The 12,076-nt window shown below is 36.6% G+C and overlaps 2 protein-coding genes across 6 annotated transcripts; one reads left to right on the forward strand and one right to left on the reverse strand.

The window, feature by feature from the left end:
* Nucleotides 1-527: 527 nt before the first annotated feature.
* LOC109704644 (transcriptional regulator ATRX homolog) lies at nt 528-2,839 on the reverse strand. 2 transcript variants are annotated; one of them, XM_020225410.1, is made up of 4 exons: nt 2,658-2,839; nt 1,264-2,577; nt 1,105-1,181; nt 528-1,059 (listed from the first exon to the last, which is right to left on the reverse strand). In XM_020225410.1, the coding sequence occupies exons 1-3, from the start codon at nt 2,700-2,702 to the stop codon at nt 1,116-1,118; spliced, it is 1,425 nt and encodes a 474-aa protein (XP_020080999.1). In that variant the 5' UTR covers nt 2,703-2,839; the 3' UTR covers nt 528-1,059; nt 1,105-1,115. The 2 variants fall into 2 exon arrangements, with proteins under 2 accessions (XP_020080999.1, XP_020080998.1); XM_020225409.1 differs by having other exon boundaries at nt 528-1,027; nt 2,658-2,838.
* A 1,641-nt stretch (nt 2,840-4,480) lies between these two features.
* Nucleotides 4,481-8,978, forward strand: LOC109704643 (telomeric repeat-binding factor 2-like). Of its 4 annotated transcripts, XM_020225405.1 has the most exons (6): nt 4,494-5,295; nt 5,437-5,498; nt 5,606-5,815; nt 7,594-7,772; nt 8,434-8,500; nt 8,601-8,978. In XM_020225405.1, the coding sequence occupies exons 1-6, from the start codon at nt 4,557-4,559 to the stop codon at nt 8,640-8,642; spliced, it is 1,299 nt and encodes a 432-aa protein (XP_020080994.1). In that variant the 5' UTR covers nt 4,494-4,556; the 3' UTR covers nt 8,643-8,978. The 4 variants fall into 4 exon arrangements, 3 of the variants coding, with proteins under 3 accessions (XP_020080996.1, XP_020080997.1, XP_020080994.1); XR_002214444.1 differs by lacking the exons at nt 8,434-8,500; nt 8,601-8,978 and adding an exon at nt 6,515-6,752 and having other exon boundaries at nt 4,481-5,295; nt 7,594-7,680; XM_020225408.1 differs by lacking the exon at nt 5,606-5,815 and having other exon boundaries at nt 4,493-5,295.
* Nucleotides 8,979-12,076: the final 3,098 nt, after the last annotated feature.

Here is a 12,076-nt window from a genome sequence, read left to right on the forward strand (position 1 = left end):
TTCGCGTGGACCGTCGAAGGGGGAGGCGACATGCCCTCCACATGAGATGATTTTTCGCGACGCTATTGTCATGTTGTATACATCTTAAGGTACAAAACAGAAATCCAAAAAGAGAAGAACATTAAGTGTAGAAGAACTCTTACTTCTTTATGATGTATCCTACCTTTTTATCCAACAGAAGTTGAGAGAAAAAGGTGGAAAAGAAGCTCCAGAGTTCAGTAGCTGTTATCATGCATTCCTTGTGTGTTCATGTATTTCCAGTACATGTGTTTCCAGATTCTTCATGAAATTTTATGTGGGTGTGACATGTTCATTTAACAGAAGAATTTATTCTCTTTGGAGCTTGAAGTTTATAAATTGAAGAATAATATAGGAAATATTGAGAAGTGAGTTATATTGATGCATTCATGTTGTTGCGAAAAAATCACTTCAAAAAATGATGTAGTAAAATGATCTGCGTATCTCTTAAGCAAATAAAACAACGTGCCAAACAAGATATTCATGCATTTTCGAGCACCCTAGATTCATAATGAAGCTAAACTAGATAAAACTTCAATATACAAGCCAAACCACATACAAGAAAATCCCATTAAAGTTAACAATAAAACCGACTTCCGATACGTAATTATGGAAAAACACAGGACAGCTGAATCAACCTAAATTCTACCAATAAGAACAGTAACTAACAACAATTTTGTCGTTGTAAGAGATTTGGTGATGAAGAAAAAAAGAAGAAGAAGAGATCATACAAATGTAGATTGCTTTTGCTCCAATATTCAGATAACCATTCCTAGCCATACCACATTGCGACAATCAGTTCTCAGAATTATGGTTAGAATTCTCAAACAGCCAAACCAGTGGATTAAACAAGCTCTGTATAGGTAGGTAATTAGGAGTATGATGACTCCTCATGCTAGCATAAAATGATGGATATAGATCATTAGTCACATCTAGAGAGGCGAAAACTCACAGAGCTCTTAACACTGGCTAACCATCAATGAAATGAATCACTGAAGAAGCGGTGACTCTGCAAAATAACGAAAAGAGTATCCCAATCAACTACAAACCAACAGCTATATAGAACTCAAACAAAATGCAAGATACCTATGAATCCTTCAGCGTTGCAGCTGCCTCCTCGCCATTGCGGGGGTTTTCTTCGGTATGTAAACCTTGTAGCTCACCTACATGACAGATCAAGTATATCACAATTTGGGATGTGGGAAAAGAAGCAGCATATTAACAACATGGAGAACCGTGACTCACCTGCACCATTTCTCCGTCGTGCATTCTAGAAAATGTCTTCTGCTCAAACTGAGAGCCAGTTGTATCTTCCACAACAGCTTCGTTTCCGACCTTAGTCACAACTGATGCCGATGTGCCTGAAGCAGACCCTTCAAGCGTTTTGCCGATATTGCTCCCATGCTCAGCAGTAGCAGTCTTATTATGAAGGATTTGATCTTTGGCCACCGTGGTTTGCTCGGAAGGCATTTGATTGTTGTCCCCTTCAAGCCTCTTCAATTGATTTAAAGCATCGGGAGCTTCATTAGTCTGATCAATAGGTTCGAGATTCTCACTATTATCACAGGGACATATTATCGAGGCACCCCCATCACCACCTTTGTTCTCTGTGGGTATGCTCACTACTGATCTAACTCTAGGTCTAGTCAGGCCACTTCCACCTTGAATGCTTCCTTGCCTTTGAAAAGAAGCAATGGAACTAATTTTAGCATCTTTCGCATCAACTACTACGCCAACATCCTTATGATCTCCACTCGATCTTTGCGCAGGAACCCCGCCTCGGAACTTTTTGAAATTCTCCAATGCCTTCTGTCTTAATACCAACTCCAAATCGTCGGCCTCCAAATTTTCAGAACTAACTGCGATGTTGCTCTTTTCGCTAGCAAGAACAATACCAACACCATCAACATTCTCAGTAGGCTCAGTTTCAATATTTTTAGATACCATCTCCTTCTCGCTCTTTTTCCCATCAAAACCCTCATTACTCTGCGTGGAAGGGAAATCGTCGTAAGCCTGAATTATCTTATCCCTCTCCTCATCCTTCGCATCATTTACCCCTGATTCCGATCTAACCCTTCTCGCCCGATCACTCTCTTCCTTGTATCTTCTCTCATCAGTATGGGTTCTGCTAGGGCTTCTTGAACAAGTTGAGCAGCTCGGCGACCTCTTTGACGCTTTTCGGCTTCGACCCCTCTTCTTCTCCTTCTCCCTACCCCTAGACCTACTTCTCGGCCTAACCTTAGCCCTCCGATACCTCTCGGGAGACGAACTAACACTCCGGCTACGGCATGTGGAGCAACTCCTACTCGAATAACTACTTACAGAAGAAGAAGAAGGAGCAGGAGGAGGAGAAGAATACCGAGACCGCCGGGGGGCGGCTCTCTTCCGACCGGGCCTCTTCGGCTCTTTCCGGCGACCGTCGCCGGGATTCTTGTCGCGGCCACCGGAGATCCTACGGCGGCGGCGGCGGCGGTCGTCGTCGCCGGAGGAGGAGGCGGAGTCGCGGCGGCGGCGCCGCCGCTTGCTGGATTTCGCGGGCTTCTTGCTCCTGCTCCGATCCTGCAGGGGAATGGCGATGAGAATCGCGGATTCAGGGTTTCGAATCGGCGAAGAGAGTAGGGTTTAGTGAGATCGGCGACCTCGTCGTCGGAGCTCCGGCTCCGCTTTAGGGTTTTGGTCTTCATCCGGGGAGTAGGGAACCTGCAAAGGTAGAGAGAGAGAGAGAGAGAGAGATAGAGAGAGAGAGAGAGGGTTTTACCGTGAGGAGGTGATCGGATGAGAGAGAAGCGCAGGGTTGGGCGAGACGACTCAATAAAAAGTCGATCGAAATGAGATTCATAAATGGTGAGTTAACGAGCGAACTAGAAAATTAATAAAAAATAAAATAAAATAAAATAAAATATACATATTATTTTGAATTTACTGTCCAATCTTTCACAATTTTAATTTTTAATTTTTAATTTTTTAATTTATTTGAGTTAAATAATTTGGTGACTTTGCATATAGAAAACTTAAATTAATTAATTATTTTAATTTTGAATAAATTTACAGTTACATAAATTATATAAAATATACTAACTAGGTCCATAAATAGTTCTGTAAAAATAAATGACGTATTCAAGTTTTGAAGTTAAAATGTTACTAATTAGTTCGCATGAAATAAATTAAAAAATTATATACTAAATTAGAATTTTTAAAGGTTAGGTGATCAAATCCAAAAAGATGACAAGTGAAGTAAAAGCCATAGGAAATTTATCTGAACTAAAGACCATTTTGAATTGTCTATTTGATCTTTTAAAATTTAAATTTTACTATTTATTTATTTGATTTGAGTCGGTCGGTAATATTTTGACTTCAAATTTTAAGTAAATTATTTATTTTCATAAATTTATATTTATGAAAATTATATGAAGTGCACTAACTAAATCTATAAAAATAAACACATAATTTAAAATTTATAATTGGAGTGTTATTGACCGATTTAAATTAAATAAATTGTAAGGTGGGAAAATAAAATCAAAATTGTGCAAGTTAGAGAGCCAATTAGAAATAGAATATAGTTCAAATAAATTATGTATGTTTTTACCCCAAAAAAGAAAACACAGAACTGGGCCTTTTATTGGACCGGGTTAGCTTTATTGGTCTGGAGATTGATCTGGCCCATGATTACGGATCGGGCCGTAGACGCCTAGTACTAAAAACTCAGGTTAAGTTGAAGTTTCAATGATTTTTTTTTTTTTTTTGCGAAATTATAAAAAAATCCTATGTTAAAATCTACTTTTTACTTTTCCTCCTATCAATTAAAAATTTATACTTTTGGGACCCGTCATTCCGTTAAAATTTCACTTATATTTTATTATTATATACTTTTTTATACCTAAAGTATTTTAAAATTTTCATCTCAAATCTTCTCTCCTCACCAACTTCCTTGGCCGCGTCGTCTTGCTCTCACCCATCCCTTTGTCCGTGCCTATACACACGCCCTCATGCTCTTCTGCGGACTTGCTCTTGCTAACCTCTCCGTCCATGACTATCCCGATCTCCTTTCTACAGCCGCCGAAATGAAGAGGCGGCAAGGTGCTAAGGAGCGGGAGAGCAAATGGAGAAAATTTAGAGTCGAGAGAGACATAGAGGATCGAGGATGGGAGGCTTAAGATGAACATGGTTAAGGAGGAGCCAAAGAGGATGGAAGCCAATTTGTTTATTTTGTTATTAGAATTAGCACCGTACTTTTTATAAATATATTTTATTTTTTTTAAAAAAATAAAAATATATATATTTTTAAATGATTGATAGAAGAAGTAAGAAGTCAGATTTTTGACCCAAGAATTTTTTATAATTTAGCTTCTTCTTTTTTTTTAATTTTTTTTACGATTTTCTCGGTATCATCATCTTAAGAAGAAACGGTCACACGTGTGTATCTTCCAAGAGAAGGAAGTGAAGAGTTGCTCTCTCTCTCTCTCTCTCTCTATATATGTGTCGAGTCCGCTATAAAAGCCCCGGCCAAACCACCCCTCTTTTCGCGCCGCGTATAGGAGATGATCGACCCCGACGTGGCCGCGTGGATCCTCGACTTCCTCCTCCGCCAAACCCTCGACGACTCCCTCGTCCACCGCCTCATCCTCTCCCTCCCCATCCCCGCCCCCTCCCCCTCCTCCCCCCTCCACCGAACCCTAATCCTCCGCCGCCTCTCCTCCGACCTCTCCCGCCGCTCCCTCTCCCCCCGCACCCTCCACTCCCTCGAGCTCCTCTCCTCCCTCCCCCGCCCCTCCTCCGCCGCCGCACTCCGCGCCGCCTACGCCGCCGTCGCCGCCGATCTCACCGTGAAGCCCCTCAGACCGAGCTCTCGCGGCGGCGACGACGACGGCGGCGGCGGCGGCGGCGGCGAGGGAGGGGGAGAAGGGGAGTTCTACGACGCCGTGAATCGGATCTGGAACTGCCGCGTCGCGGATCTCGAGGCGGCGGCGGAGGGGGTGGAAGGGGCGGAGGCGGCGGCGGGATTGGTGTCGCCGGAGCTGAGGGCGACGAGGAGGGAGATGGAGGAAGCGGTGGTGGATGCGACGGTTAGGGCGGGTTTGGTGGCGAGGTACACGGAGGAGAGGGCGTTGCAGGCCGTTAGGGTTTATTTGGAGGAGGCGTGGAAGGAGTTGGGGCCTTCGTTTCTTGAGCTCGCCGCCGAGGCTCTTATTGGGATGGCGAAGGGGAAGGGTTTGGAAATGGAGAATCCGAACTCTTCGAAACCTAGTCCCGAAGAAGGATCTAGGTTGCTGGAGCTAGGTAAGTCTCACTTTTTCTAGTAACAATAGCTTGAATTAGATGAATAATAAGCTTTCGATGATAAACATTAAGGATATTTCGGTTTGGTATGTTAAGAATTTGACTAGTCATTCTATTCATCTATTGTTTGTTTAATTGTAGTCAATCATAGTGGAACTGTTAATAAGCGGGGAAAGGAAATCATAGAAGAGAACACACATGAGGTAGGCTTTAATCAACTTCCTTTTTAAGGTGGAATTGCTAGAATTTCTTGTTCAGAGATCACCATGCTTTCAATTTGTGGACCAATGATCACGATGCAGTACTCCAGGGTGAATCCTCCAGTCCAGAACTGCGTGATCCGAGCAGTGTTGGATGGAATAGGATGGGGAAATGTAAGAGTACAAACTTTAGATCTTTTGAGAATGCTAATGAAAGTGGAAATCGTTGCACTAAAACAATTTTGAAGTTGGATAGAGATTCTGCTGCAGAGCGGCGGCCTAGTATGATGGAGCGCAATCCAACTGCACGTACTATCGAGGTCTCAATTTTTAACATTTCAGTATCAACAAAGCCTGAGTTGATAGTATTATTATTTTGTTGCATGAGATAAAGTGTTACAGTTGTGCTGTTGGTTTACTTTGGCTCTTTAGTGCATTGTTCTTAGTTTATTTTGGTACCGAGATGTGCTTAAAACTATCTTAATATATTAATAGTGTTATTTGCATTGATGTTCTTGCCATATGATATTTTTAGCTTTTCCATATACTTTATGATTGTTGTGCTTCAATAAGTGAGATATCAGTGTGAGATGAAAGTATCTAAATCTGGCTATCTTATCAATCAATGTCAACTGTTTGTTTTTTAGGTTTTGATATGTTGATTGCATTAATTTCTAATGCAATCAATTATCTATAGTAGCCTTAACTTTGTGCAAAATTCTCATGAATAACTAGTGATAGCTCAAGATTTACGGCTCTCAAACCTAAAGAATATCTTTTTTATTTTTATTTCCATTTTTTATGTATGCTAATTATATGCAAAAAGTACTAGGACCTATGCCGACCACATAGCTAATTCGGTACCCTAGCTGCCCGGGGACATTTCCACTATTTAGAACACTTTGAGAAGCGATGAAATTAAATGTACATAATCCAACTTTTTTAAGATAAAAATAATCTAAATAAACTCTATCTTGCCTATCTCCATGTCTAACATCATAATGAAAATTTTTTTGAAGTGTTGTATTGTTGTGGAAGTTAGAAAGAATCAGCTGTTATTTACTGTTTCCTGCTCGTACGGGCTGATTGATATTCAACCGGTCTGCTGTGCTGCTGGTTCTCACCATTATCCCAAGGAACAAGTTTTTCTTTCATAGTCCTGGATTGATAGATTGCCAGTCACAATTAACCAGTGTGCCTGCTAGATGGGTTTCCAGGACTTGCATCAATTATTCTAGGAAGGCAAATCATGAGACGGTAGGATAATTATGCATTGCTTGACAGAAATGTTTGTCTAACTACACATAGTTATGTCACGGCTTACTATTTGTGGAGGCCTCACTAAGATGCCTAAGGTCTAGTTTAGGAATGATTTGCTCAAATGCACCTACTTTAGTGCATCAGACGGCTATAAAAATGGTGCTTGAAACCACCACCGAAGAAAGCAGTCTTCATATGGGGTCCTCCGGTGGTGGTCCCTGCCTCCACTTAAAGCATCGGAATAGGGAACCTCTAAAATACTTTCGGAATTTTTGGAGCCTTCGAGCATCATAAGGGTTATGTTCGGGCCACGCATTCTGAAGCTGGTTCTAAAAGGGTTTAACTCTTTTTGCATTTGCTCTCCATTATGACCATCACTTAGTTTACACTTAAAATTCACTTAAACATTAGTTCTCTTTTTACCTCTTGCTGTGACATTATTAGTTTTTTTTTTTTTTTTTTTTTTTTTTTTTTTTTTTTTTTTTTTTTTTTTTTTTTTTTTTTTTTTTTTTTTTTTTTTTTTTTTTTTTTTTTTTTTTTTTTTTTTTTTTTTTTTTTTTTTTTTTTTTTTTTTTTTTTTTTTTTTTTTTTTTTTTTTTTTTTTTTTTTTTTTTTTTTTTTTTTTTTTTTTTTTTTTTTTTTTTTTTTTTTTTTTTTTTTTTTTTTTTTTTTTTTTTTTTTTTTTTTTTTTTTTTTTTTTTTTTTTTTTTTTTTTTTTTTTTTTTTTTTTTTTTTTTTTTTTTTTTTTTTTTTTTTTTTTTTTTTTTTTTTTTTTTTTTTTTTTTTTTTTTTTTTTTTTTTTTTTTTTTTTTTTTTTTTTTTTTTTTTTTTTCTGTAGTGGGATGATTTGTTCGGATCTCCATTGCCAGCAAATCCCGTGGAGAAACCTCATGTCTCTTACCCCAAGAAAGGGAAGGATTCTTTGTTCGTCAAAGATAACAATCAGTTTATTTTACGTAAAAGAAGAAAGAAGTGGAGTTCATTGGAAGAGGAGACCTTGAGAAAATCTGTGGAAAGGTATGCACATGATATATACCCTTCAAAAATTTACTTCCTTAGTTCCTTACATATATGTACTCTTACTGCGAAAATAACCTTTCTCAGAGAGCATTTTTAGTAGAAAACCACCTTTCTGCGATGAATTAGATGACTTCCCTATTTAAGATTAGGGTATGTCTTTTGAGAAACTAAAATTTTGTTGGGTAGTTATGTATGAAAATATGTATGTAAATAAATGATGTTGTATATACATTAAAGCCCCAAGAAATAATTTGACTGTCAACTAATGCTCTGAGGAGGCATATTTTGAGATTTCGGTGTCACACAATTTCGTAGTGGAAGTTTCCACTTTCAAAGCTATTTGGTAGCCTGCAAGTGCAATTATGTATGGCTGCAAATGCAGGTAGAAGATGAGCTACTTCCTACTATTTACTTTTTCATGTAGAAACTTGATCCTAGTAGTATCTGTTTCTCTGCAATATCAAGGTTCAATCTGTCAGTTCATGTCTAGTCGTAGCCCTGAGCTTGCTAGAACCAACACCTGCTCTGCCCTTAGTAAGCTTCATTATCTATTGGCTAAATTACCAACCAATTAAGATCTTTATACTAACTTCAGTTTCTAACTTTTGCATAGTAGTTCTATGCTTCTCTAATTCTTCTTCCCCTTTTGAATGTGAAGGCATGGTGTAGGTAACTGGAAATTTATCAAGCAATGCCATCCTTCAATATTCAAAGACAGAACAGAGGTATCAAGTCATTTCTATTATCAAAAATAACTTGTTCTTTATTCATGGCTTTGACTAATAGTGGATGGTGTATGTTGGTATCGGCTTTTGCACTTGTTAGGTCGATTTGAAGGATAAGTGGAGAAATTTGGTCAGGCATTAGTCCCCACTTCTGCTAATTTGCTCCAAATGCGACTTCCAGTCACAATGTGCTTTGGAGCGGACACTTGTTCAAAGTCTTTTTATATGCAAAAGCCATTGAAAGCAAACATGCGAGTGAGGTACACGAAGGTTATTTTTAATGTAATCTATGTTTTCTCATGTATCATTACCAACAAATATGTCCCTTTATGTATTATATTTATTTCTTTAACCGTAGTGTAAATGTTTTCCTCCCTTTATTATCTTTAACTTAATTGATGCAATTATGTAATGGAAATGACTCATTCAAAGTCTATCAAACGAGAGCTTGAATAGTGTGTACTTTATGCATTAATAACTATATTTGTTGATGTTTTTCCAGCAGAGCTATGAAATACTTTTCAATCGTCTAATTTGACTGTGAAATCTTTTGAGTTTCAACACGCTGGGATAAAAACGCGATGGCATCTCAAACTTTTAGATGTCATCTCAAACTTTTAGGAGATTGTACTTTGATTCTTATACTTCAATGCTTCATGATTAGGCCCCAGTATGTGATTTATGGATCTCAGGTCCTTTACCTCTAATGGGCCTGTAGGTTGATTTGGTTTCTTCAATCTTTACACATTTGAGTAACTAAGTTTCACTGACGATTCGCGAATGATCGATGAACTCTTGAGAACAAGGGATGAAGATGAGGATCAACATAAATTGAGGACTTCATGGCCTAGTTGCAAAAACTTTGTAGTTTAAGGACCTAAATGGAGAACTAGAGCTTCAGGACTGCATATATATTTCCCCTTTAGGAAGTAAAGTATCTTCTCTGAAATGGTTATAACCTACTTTAGGTACCTGCTAAGGTTTAAGAAGGTTAGCCTGTGTAAGTTATTCTCATTCTTAAGTAGTTGATGAGTTCCATGGATTCTTAAGTATCATGGCTCTTAACTAGCCATTAGCAGGTAAAAGAAGGGCTAACCTGTGAAAGTTATTCTCACTCTACTATTCCATAGGCGCTATATTAGCAGTAATATAAGTTTCTTGGTTTCTTTAGTATGATGGCTCTTAATTAGCCATTATTATGGGTCCACTACTGTTATACCTAACCTACATATTTTATCTTCCTTTCTAGACTCTTGTAGGCAATTAATGAGGCTATAACTATTGTTATTAGAAGATAATGAAGCCATTAGAAGCGTGAGTAAATTCCCCAACAACGTTAGGAAGAGCTATGGACCTTTGCTTGACCCAAGTTCTTGCTTGGCTTCAACTTCAAGGGAACCTTTTTTTGTATAGTAGTAGTAAGATGTTCACTTAAAGGAGTTAATTTTTTTCTTTTTCCCTTTTTGGTGGAAAGTTGAAATATACTTTTTTAAGTCCCAAATTAGGGCTTGCTTGTATCTTTGTTGGTTAAAAACATTCTGAAGTATATGCTGTAGCGAATAATAAGAATATAATTTTGAGACCTACAAAACTAGAAGCTGCCCCCATTTTATCTATCATTTTTTTTTTGTAATAATACTTTTAAAATAACACTTCATCAATTACTGTTACTTATGTTTGACCCTAGTGTATTGTTTATTGTTGTTGTTTGATTAAAAGTGCCAACTTGAAGAGAGAGAGAGAGAGAGAGAGAGAGAGAGAGAGAATTGATTAAAATTTCCTCACCGACTTTTTGTTACGGCAAATACAGAAACTCCAACTAGACTCATTACTATTTTTTAATTCGGGCTGACATAAATTAAGCTTTTAGGTATGAGTAATATTATCTGTACATTTCTAGACCATATGTAGATTTTACATTTAATTCACTAATAAATCAAAAGAGAAATATTTTGGGTTCTCCCATTACGTAGGTCTTATTATATTATTATTATTATTTTGAGATATAGGTAGCATGCTACCCGCTTCGTTTATTTTTTTTAGAAATAAATTTAGCTGAAAATGTGAATTAACTAGAATTCGAACTTAAGACATCGAGGGCGTGTTTGGTTCGAAGTTGGAATTAGAATCAGAATCGGAATCAAAATAAGCTGGAATCGGAATTGGAATGACTCATTACCTAATTCTGTTTGATTCATCACCTGAATCGGAATCGGAATAAATCATTTCCATTGTCGGTGTTTGGTTCAGATAAATATAAAAAACGTAATCAAATTAATATATTAACTTTATCTTTATAATATATTAATTTAAATTCAAATTAAAAATTAAATATTAAAAATTTACATCAAAATTTTGAAATAATGTCAAAATTTTAAATTCTATTTTTTTTAAAAAAATTAAACTTTGAAGTTAAGTGGATAATTCGAAATATAAAACTAAATTTCGATTTATTCAAATTCAAACTTAACAATTAACAATTTTAAATTTGAATTTGAATCCATATTTATTTTTTTTTTTAATTTTTATAAATTTGCAGTAAAACTTTATATAAATTAAAATTTAATTTAAATTCAAATTCATAAGTTAGATTTGAAATACTTGATTAAATTTTAATTTTTAATTCAAGTTCAAATTAAAATTAAAAATTAAAAATTTAATTACTAAAGTTAAACTCATATTTTAATTTAAAAAATTAAAAAAATAAATTTAATTCGAATAAATATCCATTCCGTTCGGATTCAACTTCAGGAGGCTGGATTGAAAAAAGGGGTGATTGGGGTATTCTCATTCCACTCGGAAATTGGAATCAGAATGGAACTTTCACGTACCAAACATCCACAAACGGATTCACCCATTCCGATTCCGATTTCAGGGTGAAAAAAAAGCGAACCAAACACGCCACGAGTATCAACCACTAAGCCCTCTTATTATATTATTGATTGATATATTATTAGCATTATAGCAATTAAATTATGCACATAATTTGAAATATTATAAGAGTTTGTCAATAATATATATGTGTCCATACAGTTAGCTACATGTAGCAGCATGGAGTTTTTTCTTTTTCTTTTTCTTTTTTTTTTTCCTTTCTTTTTGTTTTTTTTTTTCCCCCACATATTAAATAATTATCTTTTACCGCGGGGAATCACTGAAAGATGAGTGCGGATGGCGCTGTCCTATCGCCCTCGGATCACGTGCGCTGCAGCTGGCATCGTATTTAATGAGCGGCAGCGGAGCAGTCGTACCATGAGTAGAGAAAAAGTATCAAATAAAAAGAACTGTACTGCTATCGGTGCCCACAGTGCTTCTTTTGTGGACGAGCATCACTACTCCAATCCTCTGTCCAAGGTAAAGGTTTATAATTTCTTTTTAAGGATTTTTTTTACATTTAGTGCCCCCAAATTTTTTTTTTATTATTATTTTTTTTTGAAAAAACTTCAAAAACCTAACTTATGGTTTTAATTTATTTCACTTTAGTACTATGTTGTTTAAAATGTATCAAGTTAGTAACCTGTGGTTTCACACTTTATCACTTTAGTATCCTGTGATTTAAAATGTATCAAGTTAGTACCC

This window comes from Ananas comosus, unplaced genomic scaffold (genome assembly GCF_001540865.1).
Source record: "Ananas comosus cultivar F153 unplaced genomic scaffold, ASM154086v1, whole genome shotgun sequence".
NCBI classification, from domain to species: domain Eukaryota; kingdom Viridiplantae; phylum Streptophyta; class Magnoliopsida; order Poales; family Bromeliaceae; genus Ananas; species Ananas comosus.